Raw genomic sequence first — 27,284 nt, 5'->3', positions numbered from 1 at the left:
GAACCATTTTTCAAACAGTTTCAACTGATTTCATTCGAGTTCTTTGCCCACACCTTTAGTGAGCACATAAGTATTCATGCTCACAAGTGGTATGGGCTTTACAGTTTTTAGCCTGGTCTACACTACACTATTTAATGTAACCTACTATTAACTGGCTGGCTCTAAACATGGTGTGTATCCATACCCAATACAGTTAACTCTTAATAACAGTGTTTCAAGCCTTGCATACACGGAACATGGGTCTTTCTGCAACCAAGTCATAGCTGTCCTGTTGAGTAGAGGGGTTCCTCTACACACACTAACTATGCCTTTGTAACCTGTTTCACTGGTCTGTCTTCCTTTAAGCCACCTAGAGTGCAGTTGGGTGCTCTGACTGAGGAATTATAGGATGATCATCTAGATTTCCAAAAATGGACCGCTGCATGTGTGGCTAGGAAGTATAGTTGGTTTGAGAGACGTGTTGAAGACCTGTTTAGTAGACACAGCACAACTGTGTGTTAACTAATTAAAACAAAGTTATTGTTAAAGCCTTTAGGTGTGTCTGCCATAATACAGGAAAAGTTCCTAAAGCACCATTTAATTTGCTATACTAGCTAAGACTTAATGGGAGTTGATTATTCCACTAGGAAAAAAGTTAGGCTTATTCTTTTCCTGCTTAAAATGCAAGGCTTCAAAGTGTAACTGACTTATGCAGCTTTAAAATTGTTTAAGTGGTAGGGGAAGAGTTAAAGAATCTAACAGTTCGTTTAATGATGGTGAAAAATGCCATAGTGATAGAACTAGAGCCTCTTTTCACAAAGGTAATTCATACTCCCTGTCCACGTTCCCCTCCTTCTCAGTATTAGTGACAGACTTGGACCTGAGGAGCTAGTGGAAGGAACTGAGGCAGTCTGCATGCCATGCTTCCTTTTTATTGCAGGGAGGAGAACAGGGCATAAGAGCATTTGAATGGGCACTGCTATTAGAAGTCACAAAAGTGTGACACTGCAGAGGTCATCTTGAACTCTGGTTACAAGTGACCAACCTTTGTTTATTCTCCCCGCTACGATACGCTGACAAATTAAGATCTGTTTAAGTGTTTTCCCAACCTGCAAGGGGTGGAGAGAGGAATTTCTATCCCCATGAGGTTCACCAGGGCACAAAAGCTAATGCCCATCAGTTAGCTTTCTTGTAACTCCTGCAGAGTTCAATCTTTTATTTCTTATGCTGTTTTCACACTACCGCAGTTAAGTTGACCTACTCTACACAACTCCAGCTACATGAATAATGTAGCTGGAGTCTACGTACCTTAGGTCAAGTTACCCAGGGTCTACGGGAGAAAATCTCCCATCGACTTACCTTACTCTTCTCATTGGGAGTGGAGTACAGGGGTCAACTGCAAAGCGATCTGCACTCAATTTGGTTGGTCTTTATAAAGACCTGCTAAATTGACTGCTGCTGGATTGATCTCAGAGCGTCAGTCCTGGCTGTAGTGTAGACATGCCCTTAGATTCTGCAAAGAATGTGTGGAATCAAAGACTGTTACAAGTATACAAAATCCAAACCTTCATTCATGATAAAAGTAGGTAGAGAATGTTTATTGTAACATATTAATTGCAGAGGCCAAAGCATGGCCAAGAGTAGCAGTCAAAAACTTATGCCTTTTTATACCTGGTGTACAGTACTAGATTTACCAAAAAAAGTGTTAGTGACTGGTTTAGAGACCTTTTCCTTAATTACATAGCATGGCTATGCATACTGTGTCTGTTGGGGGTGGCAGGATACTGGAGTGCTGCAGGATATCAGCATGATTTTTCTATGACTATGACTTTTGTTCAAAAAGAGCTCAAAAGCTCACTAACATATGGTAGAAGACTTATATCCTGTCTAACTTGTAAATAAGCAAGCAGAGAAGAACCTTGCAAGCTGTCTTCTTGGGCTGTATTTGGCAGGCTGGTTACTAGTACATACCTTGAATTTGTCTCATTAACCTAATAAAGCCAGATGAGTAAAAATATAGTATGCTCTGTCACTACTTATGCATACATAGTATTTGACGATGCAGGCCCTTCCACGGGTATAATACCTATGAAAGATTTTCATGTGTAGTATCTTGCCTCTAAGCATAGGGTAAGTTTCAGTTTTTAAAACTATGCACTAAAGGAGCTATGTCAATCTTTGCTGCATCAGCTAGGCAGTAGCTTGGTTCTAGGAGTTAAAATGCTTCTAATCCACTTGTTTCAACCTCATGTACACACAGAAATAACTTTGTCAGGCACATTAGGTTCCATACTCCATTCAGCACCAACACCTTTCAATTTCATTCAAGTTTCTTCTTAAAGAGGCTTCTCTACCCTTTTCCATCAAGGTAAGGGCCCTGCTGCCCCCTTCTGAACTTGAAGGCCCATAATGTTAATTGCACCTGATCCTTTAACTTAATTAGGACTATAAATACTTGACCATAGCACCACAGCAAACTGAGTAACACTACAGAGAAAAATTAAACCGCATAGAAATGATTGTGCTTTCTATTGCTCTTTTTAAAATGAAAATACTTAAATAATAAATCAATGTTTCTTACTTTAGCATTTATTTCAACTCCCTTTTAAAGGAAGCACTATTCAGAGGTTTCAAGTGGATGCATCACTTGTCTATGTTCCTAAATAGTTTTATGGTTTTGTCTTCCCCTGTGCAGAAATCCATTAAGGTTTCATAATATTATTACAAATCCTACACATCTAAGGAGCTATTTACACTATAAATTGTGTAAATTTATGTTGTAACATTTTGGTCTTGCCCTTGTAGATGGGAGCATTAACCATATTCCAGCCTTGTAGAAGCTATGATCTCACCACAGATTGTAGATGGTCCCTAAGCATGAGAGGTATAGGAAGTAAAAAGTACATTGTTTCTAGCATAACAAACCCCCAGGAAGATAATAGCAAAGAAGGAAATCCAAATGGATAAATCACTAGTGTCATTCAGCAAAAAGTTAGCGTATCTACAGAGACACTGGCTTTTTGTCTTCAGCACAATGATTTTAAAGGGCTATCAGTTCTCCCTGGCAGTGATTGCAGCAGTTGAAAGTTATATTTTCATATCTGGTGTATGGGTGAAACCGACCAATGTTCTTCTTTGTGGAAAGGAAGGAGGGTGGGGAAGGCTCAGAAAAGGGAACTTCTGGTGATGCTTCAGTACAGGCAACTGGATCCAACACTCGCAGCACCTAAAAAAGAACTTTAGTATCAGACATGAACTGGATTTTATTTAATCCAAGATGCTTTATCCCTAACTTGAATTTACATACAATTGGTGGCTGCTGTTGAGGTGAATGGTAAATTTTATCAATCCTCATACCTTGGTCAGTTTTTACCTTGAACTGTAATTCTTAACATTGAGTAACTTCATATTGCAATGAAAATAGATTCACAAATTTGGAATCCCTTCAGCAGAACTAAGGTAACTTTTTTTAAAAGGCTACAATTAAATTCATTACAAAAAGGGAAGATTAGAGGTTAAGAAAAGAGTGACCTCTGAACTAATCAAAGATATTTGCAAACATGCTAGAGTCCAGCAATATGCCACCACTATGTGCACAGTGCTTTGTGCCTTCAGCTGCTTGATAAGCGTACTGATAGGCACCTAGTACACTCCCAGGGGTAGTTCAGTTCTAATGGAGGATAGCTTAGTTTTAAAATAGGTATTTTGGGGCAGTTTTATGCATGGGATACTCCTCCTATAGAAATGGTTCATACTACAATGATGATCAAACACTAAAGGGAAAGGTTAAATACTTTCTCTACTACTTTTATTATCTTCCCCAATTTTCCTTCCGCCTGTACTTACAGTAACTGGATTTTTTTTTGGGGGGGGGGGGGGGGGAGAGAGAGAGAGCTTGCTTTGAAAATGGTATGGATTTTGCCTCCCGGCCCCACCTCCCTTCTCTTAGTCATCCTTTCCCCTCTCCCTCCTACTTCTCAAGTTGAGGCTCCCTGGTTAGTTCCCTATTCTAAAATTAAATGTTGTCCCAATCACTTCTGGAGTGCAGCAGGTAGGCTGGGGGGGAAGCAGTACTTTCCCTTTAAAGTCTTCCTGCTGGTTATTCCAGCCCAGCTGCTCATTGTCTCTGGAGAATTCACTCATCTACATCTTCATTAAAACTCTACTGTACTGACCATTTATTAGGTCATTTGTTTCAGTTTTAATGTTCTAATCTCCTTGCCCTAATATAAAGCCATTTATTGTGAAATTGAATCCCCAGTCTTCACGTATGCCCCAAAACTATAGCTGGCATGGATACAGTCTCAAGTCCAGACTATATACTGGGGGAAAAAAAAATTATAGCCAAAGTCTAAGAGAAAAGGAGGGAGAAAAAAATCCTACTGCAGTTTCCTGGAACATGAGGAAGACAAAGAACAGAGTCCTCTATGCATGATCACCGTGCAGCTCTAAATAAGTGGTACAGAGATTAGACACTATACTAAGGGGTGCTATTGAACAGATATACAGTGGTGGTGTAGGCTACCTCCTGGTGCTCTGGGGAAAGTGTGGGGACGTGAGTTTTTCTAGTTTTTAAATATTTGCTTGGGAACAGTCTTTTAGATCAGATGTACCGAAAAAGCTCTCTATTGCCCATGCACTTTACTCTCACTCTAGATTGTAATTAGTTCTCATGCACCAGAAAGTTGCCTTTCCTGGAAGTGAACTGGAAGCTGCACCTATGCAGCGCTGATAGTGGCACAAACTGGGAGCAATAGTAAGGGTTTTACCATTTCAGCCATCTTCTCAGCAGGCGTGTTGCAGAACTCTGTTGGTGGGGAAGCCTTTTTTGGAGTGTTAGTGCCAACATTTCCAAGAAGGTGGGAGCTCACTGCTTTAGCCAGTTTATGGTTCACTGCTGCTAGCTCTGCTGTAGTGTGGGGTTGAGCATTAGGATAATAAGTCTGCTGCCTCCCCCACTGTAGAGAAACCAGCAGCTCTTCTAACAATCTGTTCAGGGGAAAATTAAATTGTTATAGTAATGAGTAAATTATACAGTGCAATCAGTGTGCATGGTGCTGTACAAATAGGCCATCTTGCCCCAAGGAACTTACAATTCAAATCAGACAAGGGATATAAAAACATTCAAGGAAACATACAAATAAGAATTAAATATTGAAACAAGATTAGGACACATGGCCATTCACCAGACTGTAGCACAGTAATAAAATACAAGGCTTGAGGAGCCCATCATGATTAGAGTATTTGGTGACAAGTGGTGGACTCAGAGTCAGGAAGACTGCGGTCCCCTACATTATCTTTTGCTGACTGATAAATCTCAACCCTCACCTAGGGCTAACAACTCTTTTGGGTGAAGTTCAACTGATATGGCTCCTTCAATCCTCAACCCTTCTTCTGAGAGACAGGGCTCCATGCACAGCAATCACAACAATGTTTTTTGTAAATACTTGTCTACCAGGAATAGTGTTGAGAATTGATTCTAGGTCAGAAGACTACCTAACTGAGACCACAGTAATAAAAAATGCACAGAATAACATTTAGGGCAGGAAAACAAAAAGAATGTAAAGAGTAATCATACTTCTGTGTATCAATCATTTCTTGACGGAACTGGTCACGTTCACTCAACAGATCCTGAATTGCACTCTGTGCATCCCGGGTTTGGCGCTGAAGAATTGCTCTGGCATTGGTTAGCTCATCAGCCATGACTCTGCAAAAGAGGAAATCCCCAAATAAATCAGCTACTTTTAACAGGCAATTTAGAAATCTAAGTTAGTTTTCACTTTTGGTTCTGTTGCAGATATAGTTTTAGCAGATTAAATACTTCAAGGATTAAGAGCAGTCAATTAAAACTGATGCATACCTGGCTTTTTTTTTTTTAAAAACTAGGAATAGGAAATGTTTTGTAATAAGGAGGCCTTTTGGGGCTCATAGGGGAAGCCGCATGGCACACTAGATGATATGAGCAAGGTTGTAAGGATCAAACCAACACAAATATCAGAAAAAAGGACCATCAGCAAGGCACAGTTGCTTCCTTCCCTCTACTCTCAACTGTGGGATCAAGAAATGCAGTTGTTTTCTTACCAGGGCTTAGTTAGGAAGAGGAGATGAAGATAAGAATGGTCATACTGGGTCAAACCAATGGTCCATCTAGCCCAATATCCTGTCTGACAGTGCCCAGTGCTGGGTGATTCCAGCAATTGGAGGTTGAGGGACACACTTTTGCATCCCTGACCCTATTGGCTAATATCCATTGATGGACCTATACTCCAGGAATTTATCTAATTTTTTTTTAAACACATTTATACTTTGGGCCTTCACAACATCCCATGGCAACAAATTCCACTGGCTGACTGCGTGTTGTGTGAAGAAATACTTGCTTTGGTTTGTTTTAACAATGCTTGCTGCCTATTAAATTCATTGGGTGCCCCTTGGTGGTTGTATTATGTGAAGGGATAAATAACACTTCCTTATTCACTTTCTCCACACCATCCACAATTTTATAGACCTATCATATCTGCCTTAGTCCTCTCTTCTAAGCTGAACAGTGCCAACTTTTTGGATTTCTTCTTGTATGGAAGTTGTTCCATCCCCCTAATCATTTTTATTGCCCTTCTCTGCACCTTTTCCAATTCTAATATTTTTTTTTAGATAGAGCGACCAGAATGACAAACACTATTCGAATGGGTGCACCATGTATTTATATAGTGGCATTAAATTTTGTTTTATTATCTATGCTCTATAATAATCTAAAAAGAGAGACTTTTTTTGGGGGGGAGAGGGAGCTATGGAAGGCACCCTGGAAAATGCTCCCTGAGTGACTCCCAAAGGCTAAATTAAGTAACTTTTTTTGGACCTTTTTGTTGTTGCATAAATTCACTTGTTATTTTGAGTTGGATATACATTTGATTGTTACTTGAAAAAAGGGCATTTCCGGGAGCTGAGACTTTATTTTATTAAAATTTGTTACAGACCACTCTGAATAAATGCAATCCAGGAAGAGGGATTCTTGTGTTAGCCAGTGCAGATTATTTTTAGTTTCTATTTGTTTGGCACAACCCTCGAGCCTCTTACATGTCTCTAATACAGAATGTGCAGATTCATAGTAAGTGATTGTTTAAACTCAGTCTCAAAACGCCCAGTGTGTGTTGTTTGATTAAAAAAAACAGGAAGTGTCTTAAATTTTTTTTAAAAAATGTGTTTTGGGACAAGTTAATGCTGTTGACAAATGTCATAAGTAACAGCACTGGAGAATAAAGTCTTCTTTTACCAAAGAGCAGGTAAAGCAAGGAACAGTGACTGCACAGGCTGCCTCACTAATATGCCTCAAGCCTGGCCTAGGGGAAGTCATCTCTGGGAAATAAATCAAGGGGGATATCAGGTGCATTCAGTTTCTTGCTCATTTATTTAGTTGCCTCTCTGCTGAGACTAACAAAGGTGTGATTGGATGATCTAGACACAGATCCCTTAGAAACAAACTAATAGCTATCAGATCCCAACCACTTTTGGTCACTCCCAACTACCAATTTAGAGGAAAGAGATTGTCTCTAATCCCTCAGATGTAACTGAACTAAGAATATGGAAATCATGGTACATAGGTCCCCACCACCTAATGACCTGAGCTGGATTCAGACTGGCAACCTCAGGTAAAAGGCTCTATATTCCATCGCTGATCCTGAGTCTCTGTTGAATGTGCTTTGTTAAATGTAGCCAACTTACGTTTAGTCATATATATTCTGCATTCAATAGTAGATTAAATATAAATCCTAGAGCACGGCATTTGTAAAGCCTTTAATTGGGTCATAGCTGGTATGCCACAGATCCTCTGTCTACTCTATTCTTAAGTCTAAATTCCATTTGTGAAAATTGTATTCAACAGACCTGCTCCCATGTATTTTACTGTAAATCTGGGATCTTGACAAGTAAAAAGCAACATATCTTAATTAAAATCTCCAAAATAGATAACACTAAGCCTCCCCTTCACTGGAGTGTCAACCCAGTCTAAAAACAAACACACACCGTCTCCAGCAATGGTCCATTACAAATGCTTGACAGATAAAAGGTGCCCTGCACCATGTTCAGAAGCTCAGCAAACTATCTTCTTTTAATCCTTTTCTGTCCCAATAAATGTTATTTTCATATAAATTGGAACCCTGATTTACTAGCAGCACGAACCCCTTTTCAGCTTGTCATATGCACAGCTAAAAAAATAAAATGTAAAGTTTATGGTATTACAATTTTAGGTAAGGACACTGAAGATACACAAGTGTATATAGGGATGAATAATTATTCAAAACTCTACAGACAGTGGCTGGAAACTTAAGAAAGCAGGGCTGTGGTGGTTTAAGTTTTGCAGATCTCATGGTAGATTTCCAGTTCAGAGTAGGTATTCCTACAGCTGTTCCCTTGCATATATGTAATTTCAAAAGGGTCTTTCATTATACTAATTTACTAAGGGAGCCCTGAGACAATAGTGACACAGACTACTGTAAAACCATACCTGCTTGCTAGGAATTTGCTGCGCCACACATCACACTGTATAGACATCCGCTCTAACTGTTCAGACAGCTGAGATGTATTCCGGCCTAGGGCCTCATTTTCTAGGATCAACTGATTTTTCTCACGAGCCATGCGTTCAAAGTGATATTGCAGGTCATCCCCAACAGAAGCAATAAGTAACTTCTTCAGCTCTCGATTCACCTAGAATAGGCCAAGGGTAGAACAGCTAGCATAAGTCATATTTCTAATCAGTGTGCTTCTAGAAAGCACATTAGCTAACAAAGCTTCAGACTGATTTCCCAATATGTCAGGCTTTTGTATGGAATAATTACAAGACACTTTAAGAACTGCAACTAGGGCAGATACATGTCCTTTTGGGAATTTGAAGGCCAAGTGTTTTAAGCCTCATGTTTACTAAAGTGTTCAAGACATGCAACTTATTTGCTATAACTGTAATTGCTTAAATAAGCCTGTATAACTGATGTCTGAAAGCATAAGCACATTCATCTACTACAGAGAGAAGAATGCAGGCTTAATTTACAGGAGTAGTAGCCATTTCGATCTGCAGTTTATATTAGGTAGGACATCCACTCATCTGTGCCAGGGCATAACCCAACCACTAACTAAAAGGGGGTATGAAGAAACTTGCCCTATGGGTGATTTATTTGATAGTTACCACTCTGGGGCTTCTTCCACCTTCCTCTGAAGCATCTGGTAGATGCATCAGGCCATTGTGTTAGAAAGGATACTAGACTAGGTAGATCACTGGTACTCTCTGTATAGCAATTTCTATGTTCAGTAGGGAAAAATTATTTTTGTAACTGAGTTTATGGTGTTGCTCTCTGCAGAGTACTTTATACAGTGCAGCAGGCCAATTTTTCTATATTTGCATGCTCCCGCTGTCTTTGTTAATGATATCAAAAAGACGCCCTTTGATTACATTTTTAAAATAATGAATGTTTCTGCTGTTTTAGACAGCAGAAACAAAATGTAGTGGGTTTTAGAGAACAAATGGTTGGAAGATAAAGCTAGACAAATTCAGAAAAAGGTGAATATTTTTGAGTGAGTAACTAACTAGTGGAACAATTTACCTAGGGAAGTGGTGGATTCTCCATTATTTGAAGTCTTTAAATCACAACTGGATATTTAAGTTTGCCAGATCTCATGGAAGATTTCCAGTTCAGAGTAGGGATTCCTACAGTTGTTCCCTTGCATACATGTAATTTCAAAAGGGTCTTTCATTATACTAATTTACTAAGGGAGCCCTAAGACAGTAGTGACACAGACTACTGTAAAAGCATACCTGCTTGCTAGGAATTTGCTGTGCCACATGATTAAGATATATTCTATAGCTCAAGAAGTTATGGGTTTGATGCAGAGATTACTTGGCAAGCTTCTCTGGCCTGCCTTGTGCGGAAGGTCAGGCTATACCATCATACTGGTCTCCTCAGGCTTCCCAAACAAAATATAGTTACAAATCTATCGTCACAAGAACAATCCTCAATGTCTTACCTCTGTCTGTACACGTAACTGGTTGGAAAGACCTTCTTTATCCTGTAGCAATCTCCTTTCTGAATTCTTGAGCTTTTCTACTGCATTTTTTAGATCCAACAGCTCTTTCTTGGGTTCTAGGACTCCATCTGACTGGCTGAAATCCTCTCCTTTATGGTGTCCCAGGGATTTAGACATCTTAGCATTTTTGGTAGGAACAACATGAGTTATAGCAGCTTTGGGAACCAATATTCGAACAGCTTCAATCTCCACCGACTTATCACTATGTATTTTCCCGAGTTGGAGAACTCCGGGACTCAGGGAAGAGATAGCTTTCTTGTGTGGACTGTGATGGGCATGACGACTTGTATTGTGGGCTCCAGCAATTACTTCCACAGTTTTAGGTGGCTGCTCAGTTTCCATGCCATCTCCAGGTCCACGAATGCGTGACGAGGCACAGTCGGCTAATTTGGAGACAATGGGAAGATAATATATTTATTTTATTATGCCATTGGGAGTTACAGAAATTCAAAGAGCATGGCAACACAACTCTGGAAGGACCTTGGTTTTACAATGCAGCTGCAAAGCAGCATAGTGCTGGGGCACTGATTCAGTTAGGATTCAGAAGGGAAAAAGCGCACCTACTCATATCAGTAAGGTCAGTAATACAAAACCCCGCCATCTAGTTTCATTTATATTTACATGCACATTGCACAAACAAGACTATATAGATAAAAAGGTCAACAGCAGCCACTTTGCAAAAAATCTATATGAACTCACTACATTAGCCACTGAACTTTGAATTCAAAGCCAAGAGGATTTCACTCCTTCACCGTTGAAAAGCATTAGATTGCTTCACAACAACTTTAAAGAGATACTGTCAATATAATACATTCACAAGTTTTTTTTCCCCTTAACTGTGTCTAGTAATAACTTAGTTGTAAATCTTGGAAAAATTTAGAAAAAAAAATTTACTTTTCACTATTTGTGCTGTTTTACTTCATTGTCTAAAGTGAGTGTGGGGGGAGAATGGAAAGAGGAATTAACTTATCACTTCCTGTTTCTCCCGTACTCCTCTCCCCCCAGTGCTGGCATGTTTGGGTTTCCAACACTGCAGAGCAATGTTTAATAAAAATTTCTGTTGATGCTGGATTTTATTGAATTGTACACAACCCTAAACTGGTTGTAAAATTTTCACTGTGTCAAACTTCCAGCCTAGAAAACAAGAACTTCAAGTACTGCCACACTGCAGAGACATGGAGTGGTTGATCTTCAATGATCTTTTCCATTTCTAACGTGTATGATTCTAAATTGGTGAAAGATGCTTCAGGACACCGAAGACTGATGTTTGATCTTTATATCGTATGACCCAATTTATGTTGTCACACTTCAGAGGAACTGCACCCTCTCCCTTGTCCACCAAGGGCACCCACTTTTAGGCTTCCACCTCTCAAACATTACTTCCGTTGGGTGAAAACCTGTGTTTCTCTCCCTTCTGACCAAGGTTTTTCCAGGCTCACAGTTCTCTGCCTACACTATGGTATTCCCAGCAAGTCAGACCTGCCTAAGCAGGCCAGCATCTGTGCATTGCTTTCTCTCTGAAGGTTTGTGAACTGTTTAATTGCCAGCAGTTAAAAGTTACCACACAGCCTTTTATGAGCAAGCACATTTATTCCTAAGATGAAAGCAATGCAGTAAAAAACAAAGAGTTCCTGTATGCATGCTAAAAGCTTACTACACCTCTAGCGTGATATAACACGGTCCTCAGGAACGAAAAAATCTTACCGTCTTATAGGTGAGACCGTGTTATAGCGGGGTAGGGAGAGGAACCACTCCCCGCTGCAGCTCACCTCCACTCTGCCTCCGCCTCCTCCCCTGAGCGTGTGGCCGCTGCTCCGCTTCTCCCCCCTCCCTCTCTCCCTCCAAGGCTTGCTGCGAAACAGCTGTTTGGCGTGGCAAGCCTGGGAGGGAGGGCAGGGGGAGAAGCGGAGCGACAGCACACTCATGGGAGGAGGCGGAGGTGAGTTGGGGCAGGGGGCACAGAGGAATCGCTTGCAGTAACACGAATTTGGATATAACGAGGTAAAGCAGCCCCGACCCTCAGAGTGCTGCTTTATTGTATTATATTGGACCGCGTTGTATCGGGGTAGAGGTGTAAGTCACCCATTTGTTTTATAGGGCCTCAGTTGGCCAAAGTCCTTCCAACCTTCCCAGGCCTCTCTTGGACAGAAGGTCCTGTCCATTTGCTGGATCAGAAAGAAGGCCCTGAGTCAGTTTAAACTCAGGCTATTTATCCATAGGACCTTTCTTTGTCTGTTGGTCTCTGGAGAATCCAGTTTGAACCAGCATATGTGAACCTCTCCAGGTGGTGGTATGTCTTTGGCAGTGTTACAACCTGAGTGAATTTGCCTAATATACACCCCCCTTCTTAATTCCTGGAGGAGCTGTGGTCACCTGCCCCCATGGAATTACATACAATCCTTGGCCCACAATGATACATAAATTTAATACAGTAAGATCCCCCAAAGATATTGCAGGAAATTGCCATATCTGTCACATATGTAAACCCAGAAATAACTCAAGAGCTCAGCTAATTAACAGATAATAGAGAAGAGCTTTTTAGAATTTAGTTTTTTTCAAGTCTAGTCAAAAAATCTTTTTGATAGAAAATTGATTTCTTGCTAATGTAAAACAATTTCTGCAATAACTGAACCGGTATCCTTTGCCTCACACAGTTAGTAAAACAGGGTCTGTTGTGTTCTTCCTCTCCAATGCTAATCTTTCCCTGGTTATTAATGCCTGCCTAAACCAACACTGAGAAAAGGAGGGACTAAGAAAAAAAAAATCTTCAGAGAATAAAATTCTTAGGGATTTAGAGTATTCCCAGCAAACCATGTCCATTAAGGTGCAAAAGAGTTTGACTTCTTACCATTGTTGCACAATAGGCAGGTCCAAGAACAGACCATATATATTTTGCTGTGCCTCACCACTACAGTGTGACATAAGGACAGAGTAAGAATCCTTAATTTTGAATTTCCTAGTTTTTGCAGATTTAGGTATTTTGCCTGCAAATTGATTTTATGCCAGCACAAAAGTCTACTTGTGCAGGTCTGTTTGCAGAAGTGGGGTCTTAATGCTTAATTCATTATTCTACTGTAATAAAAACAAGGGGGCCAAGTAAATGCTAGACACCTATCAGCTAGGAACTAGATGAAGATCATCATCTCAGGGCACCAAAAAGCCATCAAAGGCTAATAACTTTCCGTTGTTACTGCCCTGGCTGATCTGAACTAGGGATTCAAAGGTAAAAGAAAACATTTCATTACCACTTCCACCCAGGCTCTTTACTGTATCTCTGCTTTTCACTGCAACAACAAAGATTCCCACAACCTTTCCCCCCGAGATACACTATAACGTCTAACATACACTGCAGCTCTGTTCTGTAATTAAACACCTCTAAAGTGAATACAGAATTACCAGAATGTAGATATTTTTGAGTAAAGGAAGAGCACTTACCTTTCTTCCCTAGAGATGTCATTTTTTTTCCTTTGGCTGATGCAGCTGTATGGGAGAGAGGACGACCAAATCTAAAAAAGTTAAACACTCAGGGTGAAACAATAATTAGTACTTTAAAATGTGCCTGCTAATTTTGCTGATGTTTCTTCGGAACTCTTTATTTTGTCCCTCTGTGACATGGAGCAGTAACTCCACTGACCTGCTCTTCTGGACAAGACCCAAGCGCTCTGTGTCTGGAAAGGCCTAGCACATTTTGGGAGCTATCACCCTCTCAATAACACCAATAACCTGATGAAAAGGCCGCCCCTATGCTCAGATATGAGGCAGGTTGTTTTTCTTTTTGACACTGTCTGCTCAGGAAGCCCCGCAGAGATGCGACAGGCACTGCCCGGGGGCGAGGGGTGGGGCCAGGCCTGGGCCAAAGTCCCCGCTCCCGGCAGCAGCCGGACACAGGCCGGTATGAGAGTTGCCAACCCTCCAGGTTTGGCCTGGAGTCGCCAGGCGGCAAAGATTTGTGTCACGTGATTGAGTCTCCCGGAACACCGGCCACCCCCGCCGGCACATCACGCCCACGCTCGGCAGGCGGGGAACACCGGAGGGGAGGGGGCGCGCGGGGCTCTGGCAGCACTGAGGTCCTGGAGCCGTCCCCGCCGGTAACTGCGCCCCTCCCGCGGGGCCGCGAGTCCCGGGCCCAGAGCCGGGAACCCCCAGCGACGCCCCGGCCGGGCGGCGGGTTAAAAACAAGCCCCGCGCGCAGGGTCCCCGGCTGCGGCGTCACCCCGGGGCCGCTCGGACGACGTCGAGCCCGCGACACGCAGAGCGACCGGCCCGGCCCCGCCCCCGCCCTCCCCGCGAGGGTGCGTGACACACTCACCGGGCCGCCACGCGCCGGGTCTGCCTGTCAGCCCGCAGAGAGGGCTTGCTCGAGCCCCCTCCCCTCCGCCACTTCCGCCACCTCTTCCGAGGCACTTCCGGGTTACGCGCGGGGGGTGGGGCTTCGGTTGCCAGGAAGCGGCTTGGGCGGAGGAGGCGTCTCGCTGAGTTTACGCTGCAGGCAGCTGCACCCGAGGCCGGGAGCGGAGGGGACGGTACCATGGTGAGTGGGGGGGCGGTGGCTCTTCTTGGGATGGACGTTACAACACCCCCCCTCCCCCGCTTCTTCCTGTAACCTGGACCGCCCCGACCCTATGGAGCGGAGGTGGGCGGGGGGAGTCCTCTGCCCCTGCGGTCCCGCTCCGCTCCGCTCCCTGGCACGGCTGGGCGGGGGGTGTCTCCGCTCTGGGGAGCGGCCGGGCCGCTTGTAACGGGGCGGCTGGTCAGCGCGTGCCCTGCGGCTCCCGGAGCGGCCGGTGGCTGTTCTCGTTTTTGGCGCATCCTCTCTTGTCGTAACGTCCAGCAGCGGCCCCGGCCCCGTGGTGCTAGGCGCTGTACAAACCCAATGCAGAAGGACGCGCTGGCCCCAGACCGCGGACCCTGTGGCCCAGCCCCTTTCTCCCTCTGGGCCTGGCAGCAGACGTGGGGTGAGGGGCCCCGGCGGGGTGTTGGCAGCAGAACTAGCCCACTGCAAACCACTCCCAGGGGGGGCATGTGGCTCGTGCGTGCTGGGCAGGCCCCACCCCGGTCTCCATCCTTCCACCACCTCGGGTGAATCAGGAGCCTTGGCATCAAGTCCTGTTTTGAGCTTTGGTTTACTACTTCTCAAGCATTCTCTTCCAAGGCAGAAGAGTCGTGTTGTGACATCCAGTGCATCTGCACTAGTAAAGTTAGTACCTGTAGTTCAACAATTGCCAGCCACCTGGCAGCTGTCCCTGCCTTAAGCTGCTGGCTTGGCATGGTAGTAAAAATGCTCCAGCCCTTTCTACAGCAGAGTTGATATTGTTGCTACAACTGTGGCTGCTGAACGTTTGGTGTCAGTTGCTCTAATATGAGCACTGATTTTCCTGGTGTTGACAAAGTAATTGAGGCCCAATTTTAGCCTTTAGAATGTAAGGTATGGGGTGTGCTACAAAATAAAGAAGAGGAAAAAGCAAGAAATAGTATGGAGTTAGTAGACCAATTTAATCCTGGTGTAACTCCACTGAGATCTGTTATTTGTATTGCTAATCCTGGATTTCATAGATTCCGAGGCCAGAAGGGACCATTGTGATCATCTAGTCAGACCTTCTGTATACCTTGCTCCGTGACCTTAGACAAAATTGCTTCCACTTCTGTGGCTTAATTTCTCCATTGGTCTTACTTCTCTACCTCCCAGGGATGTTGTGAGGCTTAATCTATTAGTGGTTATAAATTATGTTCAAACTGTCCAATAAATGGTGCTAGGAAATTGCAAAATATTATTGGGTACCTAAGTGGGTAAATTTCTTGGGGTTCCAGAGTAACAGCCGTGTTAGTCTGTATTCGCAAAAAGAAAAGGAGTACTTGTGGCACCTTAGAGACTAACCAATTTATTTGAGCATGAGCTTTCGTGAGCTACAGCAGACCTGTTGTTAATACTTTATTGGTCTTTTAACGCAGGGCTGACTTTAAGCACAAGTAATTGGAGTTCCATACAGACTAGAAACTCGTGAGACAGTGCAAACCCCTCTCCAAGGTGGAGGCAATTAACGGATTAAAAAAAGAAACTATTGCACTTTGATTCCATTAGTGCCTGGCGCATGTTTAATAATTCAAACAAAACTATAAAATGCTTTTTGAGGGACTTTGATGAACAAGTGTCTGAAGATTATAAAATGCTGAATCTTACTGTCTAAAAAGGAACACAAGACTGCTACTGATAAGACACTTTAGACCCAATTTTGTCCTCAAATATGTATGCAAAATTCCTATTTTTGTCAATGAGAGCTCTGTTTATGTATCTTAGGGCATAATTTGGCCTTTAAAGCCTACTTAAAACAGCTCCAGTTTCTCTTGTGGTCCCCCATCCTAGTCAGAAGCTTTGTTTATAAACTAAAATGCAGAACATAATGTAGGATCAGTTTTCCCCACTTCAGTATCAAAGTCATTGTCAATCTTTAAATAAATGGTTGAAATTCTATTGGGTCATCCCAGGAGAAACATGAATAAATAAATTGTCAGCAACAGTTCTGTTCCATCAATCAACATAGAAACCCGCCCTTTTGTAGCAATCTGTAATTGTTATGACTGTGGTGTGCTTCCAAGCATCCCTTTATTTGTAAGGTGGAATCAGGTAGACACACATTGTTTTTAAGAAACATGGTTGTTTGTTTGTTTTTGGTTTTTTTTACTGTTTCCTGTAACAAAAGACCAGTTTCTCACTGCAGTCCATATTTGTTCCCAGAAGCAGAGTTACTCTGTTTACATCATAATGCTTATAAGCAAGGCCCTTGTATTATGTGCGACATTAGCCCTAGATTTTGTGTCAAGTTATGTGGGAGAACAGCACTGAATTCCGTGACAATGTTAACTGATTACAAAACAATTTTGTTAAATTGGGTGACTACTAAAATGAAGGAGTCATGGGGTAGGCAGTGGCAGAAGGAGACAGAGTGCTGTATAGGGGGACAAGGAGGAAAGAGGCTCCTAAGCAGTGCCAGTGCAGGGTTGTACTCTTGTGAGTCTTAGAAGATGTACAGCGGGGGAGATGTCTGTCATGCTGAGCTCCTAAACTCTGTGGGAGAAGAGTTTAATAGCTATGCATCTGAGGAAGGTGCCTGCTGTGGTGAGCTCCTAATCCCTCTATGAGCAGAACTCCACTGTGTAGAAGGAGGGATGTTCTAATGAATAGGACACGGGACTAGTGGTTCAGTTCCCCGCTCAACCAAATTTCCTGTGCAACCTTGGGCCAAGGCACTTAATTTACTCTGTACCTCAGTTCCCCATCTATAAATTGGGGATAATGCTTGCCTATCTTGGTGGGGTGTTGAGGACAAAAAATCCATTAATGATTGTGTGGTGCTCAGATACTATCGTGATGAAGGCTGTATAAATAGGTAGAAGCTTATACAAGCCTCCCGCAACCCTTTCCAGGAGAATATTTAAATTCTTTCTGTCCCTCATAGTCCTGTATGTTACCAGCCACTCACATACATAGTCTCCTCCTGCAGTGGTCCTGAAATAGTGTGAGGACAAGCTAAGAAACTAGATGATGTGAAAATAGCCATTTTAAGAAAGTATCAGCATTATTTGAAATTCATGCAGTGTCTTAGCAGAAAGGTAAATTGAGTGGCAGTTGTACACCTTGTAACTCATTATACACCTGGTCCTGCTTAAAAAGTGAATGTTCTGTCTGAACATCAGAAGGATGTTAATAACGGCAACTTTCATTTAAAAACAGCTTGTTTCAAGAATATTGAATTAAAAATAAAATGCTCCTTCCTGTACATTCAGATCTTATACTCTAAACCTAAATTCATCCTGAATGTAATTAATATATCCTGAAAATCTGATAGAAAGTCGGACAGACCCTTTACTACAGCATTGCTCCCAGACAGCAGTATAAACTAAGAATTATGATAGAGACAAGGTGAGTGAGGTAATATGTTTTATTGGACCAACTTCTGAAGAAGAGCTGTCTGTAAGCTCGAAAGCTTGTCTCTCATCAACAGAAGTTGGTCCAATAACAGACATTACCTCACCCACCTTGTCTCTCTAATATCCTGGGACCAGCGTAACTGCAACAAAACTGTATATAGGAATTATGATGGCATTCATTAAAACATGTATAGAACTCCCTGAAGAGAAACTATTACAAATCACACTGTCGCTGTGGAACCATGAAAATTAAAATCTTAACTGAATCAGTTTCATACTGGTTTTATTTATGATGCAAAAATTTTCAGAGTATATATTGGGCCCAGTGCTGCAGTCCTTTCTAGCAGTACATTCGGATTTGTGTCTTTATAAATTGTAGAATTGGGTCTATAATTTTGGTGTGAACAAAGGGAAGTGGAGGAGCTCTGAAATATTCTTTAAATACATACCTTTCTATGCTAATGCATTGGTTTAGAGATCAGCTAATATCAATAAACAGTTTGAAACATTGCCATCCAGTGGCAAAGAGAAGTAACTCAGTTACATTTGGGGATTTCATTGTCTACATGTGTGATCTGCACCTGTAGTAAATTGTACAGTGGTGAACACCCTAAAGGAATCGTCTTGTGTGTCAGCAGAAGGTTTGAGTATGGTGTTTGTTTGACTGTTTTTAATAGAAATTATACGTTTTGATATAATCTCACACAAGGATGGGTAGGAATATTAAATGCCTCTTAAAAGTATAAATGTCTTTTTAACAATGTCTCTGTCACACTGTGTGAATCTGGAAAGCAAATCCAGATGCAGTAGCATGCCATTCAGTAGGAGCAATTGGTTTACTCCCTTATCCTGCAAGTGACTTGTGACACAGTCTTTTGACATCAATGGACCTATTGTTGGGTGCAGTAGTTTGCTTGCATGCAGTCACTTGGAGGACTGGGGCCTTCATTCTTTTTACTCCTTAAAATAATAGTTCTTAGTGCTTGTCAGTTTCAAAGTTCATTGCAAACAATTTTTGCAACACTCAGGTGGGCAGATATTATCCCCATTTGATAAATGAGGAAACTGAGGTACACAGAGGCAAAGTGACTTGTCCAGTAGTACACAGCAAGCCCTCCATCCTGTTAACACTTACTCACAGGCTTAATATTAAACCTATGAGTAGTCTCATTAAGTTCAATGGAAGTTGGGTGCCAACTTCCTCAGGTTCCTTTGAATATCACAACCTGGTTCTATATGACATAAAGCACAGAGATGTCAGAGTTTACTGTCTTGTCATTCTGATTATCATCTTGCTTTTTTTTTTTTTTTACTCTTGTAGTTCTGACTTGATTTTAACTGCAGTGATCTTGAAAATTTCTTAAGCTAGATGTCAATGTGTTACAGCAACAGTAAACTTGGAATTCCAGCTGTTGCAGAAGTCTCCAGATGGTGTAAATTGACATAGCTCTACTGAGGATCTGGCCATTTGTTTGCATCTTTAAAAGCAATCAAGATTATTTGCATCCTACAGAACCTGTAAAAACTCTTTGTATGACAAGAGCCAGCTTTTCTATAATAGACTTTACTCAACATTGTTCTCAGCTCTGTGTGCTTTTGTTGTGGAGTAGCCAGCTGTAATTTAAAAGGATATAATTTTCTTTTTCAAAGAGGCTTCTTGAAAAAGGTATGAAAAGACAAGGTGCTCTTCTGTTGCCTGATCAAGGTTTGCATCTGTGGGCTCAGCACGACTGATGTACCAGAGAAGCTTACCAATACTAACAGTAGTGTAGATATGTGAGCCATGACCTCTGACTCCTCCAGTTCTCAGTTAGAAAACTCTGTGACTAAATGAGCCACAAAGAGGAGTTTCCTAACTCATTGGTTTCATGACTACTCCTGTCTGCAGCATTTCAGTGCAAATGAAAATAAAGTGATATGTGCAATATGCTAAAAAAGCCATTACAGACAAAGAAAATGCCATAATTGTGGGCCTTAATTAACTCATTGGCTGGTAAATCTTCAGATAAACAACTAGGAGAGTTTATTGGGGTCCATGCTGAACTAATGTACTCTAGTATTGCTAAGTTACCCTTTGGGCAGACAGGCCTTGTACTCTGTAGAAGATATGGCTGCTAATATCCTGGAATTTTTGGGCTGTGTAATTAGAAAATAAACTGATACAAAGATACAGACTTCTGCCCTTGGCATCCATGCAGATAAAAAGACAGGTGCAGGAATGCAAAAACAAACAAACAAAATGTTGTCCCATTATGTTTGTCTGATTGACCCACAGAAAACTTGTTTCAATTACTCATTTTGGGTCAATACTGCCACCCCTATGGGACTACAGTACATGTCAAGTAAAGTACTACTCTGCCTATGTAAAGGTGGCAAAATCAGGACCCTGTGTGACATGCAAATAACTTACTGGATGAGCCAAATCGTAGCTCAGTTTTGCAGAAGTTGCTGCCCTCAAAAAAAAAAAAATTAATACATGCAAAGTTGTGGCTCATCTGAATGATGTGGGTAAAGTAATTGCCATCACTGGAGACAAAGTAGACATCTGCTAGGGTTAAATCCTATATTAACTGTTGCATCGCTTATAAGTTGTCTTTTGGGAGCACTGACTCCTGGTGCAGTTCCTTATTTGTAATAAATTTGTTCAGATCATTTTTATTCCTTTAAATCCATTTCAAGTGTTGCTATGAAGTGAAAGAGATCAAGGATTTACTGGGTGAGCCATCACTAAAAGTAAAAGAAGCTTATGGAGTTTGTTAATTGGCAGTGCAAAGTCTAGACTGACTAGTTATTTTAACTTAAGGTCTGATGCCAAAGCCAAATGACTACCAAATGACAATCAGGTGTTAACAATGTTTTAATTACTGCTCTATACCCTGAAATTATCAAACCCCTGAGCAATCCACTCTCTTGTTTATTTCCCTGCTTAAGATCTGATTATCTTTACACAAAAAGCAACTCTCTTCCAAAGCAGTCTCCTAACATGCTTCCTCCCTAGTAGTCTTTCACACTATGTTCATTGTGCTGAAAGTGACTTATCCCTGCTTTCATTTCTGAAGAATTGTACAAATCCTTTGGGGCTCACTGAAGGAGATCCTTGTGGACTGGAAACACCCTGCCCCTAATTTACACTAGGGAAAACCCAAGGAGGTATGTAAATAGGTCAGGCAACAGTGGACAAGGAGGTACAGCTCTTCCTTCCCTTCACAGCTTGCTTGGGCTGAGGGAAGGCAGCTGTATTTTTGCCCCAGTCAGTTTAAGCATGTGGACTTTATTACCCTGATTAGGAGATATAGAGGGCTGGTGAGACAATGGGCGCAACCCTGGAAGAACTGAACAGAAAGATTTCTGCTAACCGAGCCTGCTCAGGAGGGTATTAACTTAAATTTCTGTTTAATTAGGCTACTTTTGTACAAATGTGCCTACTCATGGAAATAAGCATTGTACCTAGTAGTATTTGCAGGAGTGGCTCTGTGATTCTGTGCTTTTGTTTTAGCGACCACTGCATAAGTGATACAAGTACTGGAGTGTTTGGGTTGCAATTTTTTATATACTGATTGGAATTTTGTGACTTGAGATCCTTTCTATATTTTACACAACTGCTTTCCCCCAGCTGCCCCCCCCTCCAAAACTTCTCAGTTGTTTTAGTCATCCCTCCTTATCCCCATCTTAATGTACAGTGTATAAACTGGGTTGGCTTGTGTTCTTTCTTGGATGAAAGACCTTCATAAATAGCAGTTGTGTGTATGGTGTGAAGATTTAGAAAACTGGTGAGTGGGATGCCCCAAATCAAAGGGGAAAGAGCAATGTTATCCTAATTTTATGCCTTTCATTATGCACTGTGGCTATCAACTCTCCGGATACTTACAAACTTTAAACTCATATGCATATAATTGGTCCTGCAGCTAAAAGGAACTTGGAAATAAAATAACCCTCACCTACAGACAGTGCAATTCCATATGGCTCCTAGAAAAACTAACTTTAGTCCCTTGAATGGTAGTACTAAAAAAGGCACTACTGAAAGTGATCCCTTTGGGATGTGTACTGTGAGTTGTTTAATTAGAGATGGGCACAGGCCTCAAAACGTTGGTTACAGGAATGGTTTCTGTTGTGATTGTCTGTTTAAAAACTGTTAAGGAGCATAAAAAAAGGGATATACACGCTCCTTTTAATGGATGCATGTTTAAGTATACATAATTCTGTCTTTTAAACACTCCAGAACTTGAGGATGTTCAGGCTCATCTGTGCTTTTAACACTTGTGCCTAGATGCCATGCTGGTTGGCACCTTTAAAATAGATTACTTTTAGAATAACACATTTTTTATTTTTATATGGTAGTGTTAATAATACTTTGAACTTGTGTGGTGACTTCTGAAGTACAAGCACCTGTCAATAAAGCTTTTGTTTGTTAAATGGGGAAACTGAGGTTTAAGTGACTTGCCCACGGTAACCCAGAAAGTCCATGGAAGATGCAGGAATGAAATCCAGTAGTCCTGGCGTAGCCAATGAAATTGAAAGGTGTCAAATTAAAAACTGACAAAAGGAAATAGTTTTAAAAGGAACTATAATTGACACATGGGACTCAGGGCCACATCATAGAATATCAGGGTTGGAAGGGACCTCAGGAGGTCATCTGGTCCAACCCCCTGCTCAAAACAGGACCAATCCCCAACTAAATCATCCCAGCCAGGGCTTTGTCAAGCCTACCTTAAAAACTTCTAAGGAAGGAGACTCCACCAGCTCCCTAGGTAACGCATTCCAGTGTTTCACCACCCTCCTAGTGAAAAAGTTTTCCCTAATATCCAACCCAAACCTCCCCCACTGCAACCTGAGACCATTACTCCTTGTTCTGTCTTCTGCTACCACTGAGAACAGTCTAGAGCCATCCTCTTTGGAACCCCCTTTCAGGTACTTGAAAGCAGCTATCAAATCCCCCCTCATTCTTCTCTTCCGCAGACTAAACAATCCCAGTTCCCTCAGCCTCTCATAGAATCATAGAATATCAGGGTTGGAAGGGACCTCAGGAGGTCATCTAGTCCAATCCCCTGCTCAAAGCAGGACCAATCCCCAATTAAATCATCCCAGCCAGGGCTTTGTCAAGCCTGACCTTAAAAACTTCTAAGGAAGGAGATTCCACCACCTCCCTAGGCAACGCATTCCAGTGTTTCACCACCCTCCTAGTGAAAAAGTTTTTCCTAATATCCAACCTAAACCTCCCCCACGGCAACTTGAGACCATTACTCCTTGTCCTGGCCTCTTCTACCACTGAGAATAGTCTAGAACCATCCTCTCTGGAACCACCTCTCAGGTAGTTGAAAGCAGCTATCAAATCCCCCCTCATTCTTCTCTTCCGCAGACTAAACAATCCCAGTTCCCTCAGCCTCTCCTCATAAGTCATGTGTTCCAGACCCCTAATCATTTTTGTTGCTCTTCGCTGGACTCTTTCCAATTTATCCACATCCTTCTTGTAGTGTGGGGCCCAAAACTGGACACAGTACTCCAGATGAGGCCTCACCAATGTCGAATAGAGGGGAATGATCACGTCCCTCGATCTGCTCGCTATGCCCCTACTTATACATCTCAAAATGCCATTGGCCTTCTTGGCAACAAGGGCACACTGCTGACTCATATCCAGCTTCTCGTCCACTGTCACCCCTAGGTCCTTTTCCGCAGAACTGCTGCCTAGCCATTTGGTCCCTAGTCTGTAGCTGTGCATTGGGTTCTTCCGTCCTAAGTGCAGGACCCTGCACTTATCCTTATTGAACCTCATCAGATTTCTTTTGGCCCAATCCTCCAATTTGTCTAGGTCCCTCTGTATCCTATCCCTGCCCTCCAGCATATCTACCACTCCTCCCAGTTTAGTATCATCCACAAATTTGCTGAGAGTGCAATCCACATCATCCTCCAGATCATTTATGAAGATATTGAACAAAACCGGCCCCAGGACCGACCCCTGGGGCACTCCACTTGACACCGGCTGCCAACTAGACATGGAGCCATTGATCACTACCCGTTGAGCCCGACAATCTAGCCAACTTTCTACCCACCTTATAGTGCATTCATCCAGCCCATACTTCTTTAACTTGCTGACAAGAATACTGTGGGAGACCATGTCAAAAGCTTTGCTAAAGTCAAGAAACAATACATCCACTACTTTCTCTTCATCCACAGAACCAGTAATCTCATCATAGAAGGCGATAGATTAGTCAGGCATGACCTTCCCTTGGTGAATCCATGCTGACTGTTCCTGATCACTTTCCTCTCATGTAAGTGCTTCAGGATTAATTTAACATGACATAATTAAGGATGGGAGCTTAGCAGATATTAATATGGATAATAAGAACATCCACACTTTCATTACACAGGATAAATGTATGCAAAAAGTCAAAATCATTCTGTTCCAGAACTCATGATAACTGTTATATGCCTGGAGTAAGAAAGAAATTTCCCTTATCGGTTGGTTACTCCAAAAGTAATCATTTCTCGCATCTTCCTCTGAAGCATGTGGTACTGGCACTTTTGGAGACAAGATATAAAGACTCAACCACATCCCCTGTGTTTCAAACGTTTTCTGGGTGAAGAAGACTTGACTGCCTGGACACCCCAGTCCATGCCACTTATAATTTCTAGAATGCTTGTGTACATTGCATGTCTAAATGTTGGCTTTATAAAGCCTTCATCTTTGACTTTCTCCTATTAACTCATTATTTTTCTAAGTATAGTTTACTATACAATGTTTGCTACTACTCACATGCTAAATATGTCTTAAATAAAGTAATAGGAAATTGGATGACGCCTCTAATTTGACAGTATTTTTAAATGAAGCATTCAGCCCCACTATGAACACTAGATGGCACTCCTTTATTTGCAGAGACATAGCTTTGATAAGGTTTGTTCAAGATATGGGTCTGTTGCCCAATTGTATATTCTGAGTTCTGTGTACACTGTCTTTATTAATTTTATCCACTTCATTTTGAAAGAATCCACTTCCCACCAAGTACTATGAAATTGTGTAAAAACAGTACTAGGTGCAACCTTGTTGAACAGGATTATCGTGCTGTTTTGCTATGCTGAAGGTAGCATGGCTCTGCCTCCATTGAGGACAAGGCCAGTTAGTTGCTGTTGATTAGAACCGAGGGAGAAACCTTTTTCTAAGGAAAAGGTTGGAGACTAGAAATGATGGGTGAAAGCTGCAAAGCTTGGTTCTAGAGCGTAACTTCCCTAGAGTTTGGGGGTGGGCACATATGAGGTTTTATTTTAGCATGATATAGAGGAGACATCAGCCTCGTTCAAATCTGTGTCTCAGTGCACTCCAGTTTTGTGATTTTGATGGGAGGAGGGTAATTTGGCTCTGGGGCTGAGATCAGATTTGGATGGGTGAGTGTTATTAAATTGTGGGTGACAGGTTTTTGTTTTGAGTGAGCCTGACAGATTCAATTGGAAATTGAGTTGGTAATGGTTTCATTGATATAACGGAAGAAATTGATTGAAGAGTGCAGGGGGAGAGATTCAGAGAGGTGGGGACTCTTGTTCAGACAGGAAATGAGTTCAGTGATGGGCTTCATGCAGAGGGTGATGGTGGGTGTGGGATTATCTGGCAGGGGATTTTATTTTTAAAGGCCTGGAAGAAAGGTGTGCTGGGGAGGAAGTATGTAGAGGCAATGCTTGGCTTGAACTGAGCATGCTCAGTAATACAGCTGAAGCCGGCTGCCCTCACTCTGCCCCCCACGATCGACAGACACAGGTTGTCTCTGGAAATATGTATATATAGCTGCAATCCTGTGCTAAACTTTAACGCCAGTATTCATTAAATTATGTTTTGCCCTTCTCTATCACTTCATTCTCATTACTAGGCTGAACCAATTCCCCCAATCTGACCATTCCCAAACTATGTGGAAGTTTGGTTCTGGAGCCCATCTTTGCAGCTTGAACACATTTCTACTCTCAAATCTATCTCTCCTCAACAACCTTCTAGAACCTTCTAGTAGTTTTCAAGCTGTGGTCCACTGAGTGCATGCTGGTCAAATAGTTCTGTTTTTAACTTGTTTCTAGGTGCTTCTACAGGTATCTAGTTCTATCACTGGAAAGAAGCTCATGGAGGCTTGTAAACAACAGCTGGCAATGAGGATGAGCCAGCCTAGCAGCTTCTATTATTCTTTGTATTTCTATAGTACTTTGAAGCCCCAGTCATGGACCAGAATCCTGTAGTGCTAAGCACTGTAAAACACAGAATAAAAAAGATGGTCCCCTGCCCCAAAGAGCTTACTGTCAAAGTATAAGAGAAGAGACAATAGATAAATATAGACAGGAGTACAAAGGAGTCACTTCCAGTCAGCATGATGGGCAGTGGTCTCTCATGATTAAACAGAGTCTTACCCAGGTAATTGAAGAAGGACCATGTAGCTTTGCTTGTGTTTACGGGGAGCTCTTCCCAAGTATGAGGCAGCATAGGAGAAAGCATGAAGGTACTTGTTTTAACGCTTAACAAATAGATGAAGGTGGGCTGATTGGAGGCAGAAGGCAAGAGCTCAATAGCAAATGAAAGATGATAGTGGAGTGGGGGCCTAGAAAGTGAAGACAGACAGCTTGTTTTAGATGCAATAGAGAATGGGGAGCCAGTGAACAGATTCACGGAGAGAGGTAAAACAGTCCTAGGGATGGGCTAGGACAGGAGTAGGCAACCTTTCAAAGAAGAAGAGCTTTTTTTTTGTTTTTGTCTTTGACCAAAATCTTTCGAGAGCCACATGCAAAGCTACTTGTAGAGTTAGAATTTATCAACTAATAATAATTGAATGTATTAAAGTTATTACTACTCACCAATACTTTTTAATGTGACTTCTGATGTTTGAATATAAACAGGAAGGGGCTCTGGGCTGGGGCAGGGGACTGGGGTACAGGAAGGGGTGCAAGGTCTGGGAGGGAGTTTGGGTGGAGAAGGGGGTTCTGATCTGGGGCAGGGGGGTGGGAGGTGCAGGCTCTGGCAGGGGGGCACTTACCACAGGCAGCTCCTGGCCAGCAGTGCAGCAGAGCTCAGGCAGGCTGCCTGCCTGCATGCTGTGGCCCCACACCGCTCCCGGAAGCGGCTGGCTGCTGGCATGTCTCTGCATGCCCCTGGTGGGGGCAAGGCAGCTCTGCGCGCTGCCCTGGCTCCGGCCCCAGCACCATCCTCACAGCTCCCATTGGACGGGAGCCGGCCAATGGGAGCTGCGGCTGCAGTGTTTGCGGGTGCACAGAGACCCGCTGCCTTCCCTCCCCTCGAGGGGCACTCAGAGACGTGCCAGCAGCTTCTAGGAGTGGCGTGGGGCCAGAGC

General features: G+C 42.4%; 2 protein-coding genes across 5 annotated transcripts in view; one reads left to right on the top strand and one right to left on the bottom strand.

Moving 5' to 3' along the window:
* Nucleotides 1–1,556: 1,556 nt before the first annotated feature.
* BLZF1 (basic leucine zipper nuclear factor 1) lies at nucleotides 1,557–26,988 on the bottom strand. Of its 3 annotated transcripts, none has more exons than XM_073308117.1 (7): nucleotides 26,970–26,988; nucleotides 13,483–13,527; nucleotides 9,988–10,430; nucleotides 8,477–8,676; nucleotides 5,558–5,686; nucleotides 4,749–4,968; nucleotides 1,557–3,205 (listed from the first exon to the last, which is right to left on the bottom strand). In XM_073308117.1, exons 2-7 carry the CDS (start codon nucleotides 13,502–13,504, stop codon nucleotides 3,020–3,022), a joined length of 1,200 nt encoding a protein of 399 aa, XP_073164218.1. In that variant the 5' UTR covers nucleotides 13,505–13,527; nucleotides 26,970–26,988; the 3' UTR covers nucleotides 1,557–3,019. The 3 variants fall into 3 exon arrangements, with proteins under 3 accessions (XP_073164218.1, XP_073164200.1, XP_073164209.1); XM_073308099.1 differs by lacking the exon at nucleotides 26,970–26,988 and adding an exon at nucleotides 14,357–14,472 and having other exon boundaries at nucleotides 13,483–13,553; XM_073308108.1 differs by lacking the exon at nucleotides 26,970–26,988 and adding an exon at nucleotides 14,357–14,472.
* The window catches only part of NME7 (NME/NM23 family member 7), a 169,711-nt gene continuing 156,485 nt past the window's right edge, over nucleotides 14,059–27,284 (top strand). Inside the window, exon 1 of one of the 2 annotated variants that reach the window (XM_073308141.1) lies at nucleotides 14,059–14,578. In XM_073308141.1, the coding sequence (XP_073164242.1) occupies nucleotides 14,576–14,578 (3 nt within the window). In that variant the 5' untranslated portion in view covers nucleotides 14,059–14,575. The remainder of the gene's footprint in view (nucleotides 14,579–27,284) is intronic. The other variant, XM_073308130.1, reaches the window with a different exon arrangement.

Source organism: Lepidochelys kempii, chromosome 1, assembly GCF_965140265.1.
Source record: "Lepidochelys kempii isolate rLepKem1 chromosome 1, rLepKem1.hap2, whole genome shotgun sequence".
Lineage (NCBI taxonomy): Eukaryota > Metazoa > Chordata > Testudines > Cheloniidae > Lepidochelys > Lepidochelys kempii.
This window is presented reverse-complemented; position numbering and strand designations above follow the sequence as displayed.

Bases quoted from the DNA above. Each gene is read 5' to 3' on its own strand.
- BLZF1 (XM_073308117.1), bottom strand. From the start codon at position 13,504: ATGACATCTCTAGGGAAGAAAG. The intron at 10,431-13,482 runs GTAAGTGCTCTT...TCTCCAAATTAG, and splicing joins GACATCTCTAGGGAAGAAAG to CCGACTGTGCCTCGTCACGC. The intron at 3,206-4,748 runs GTAAAACCCTTA...GTTCTTTTTTAG, and splicing joins CTGAGAAGATGGCTGAAATG to GTGCTGCGAGTGTTGGATCC.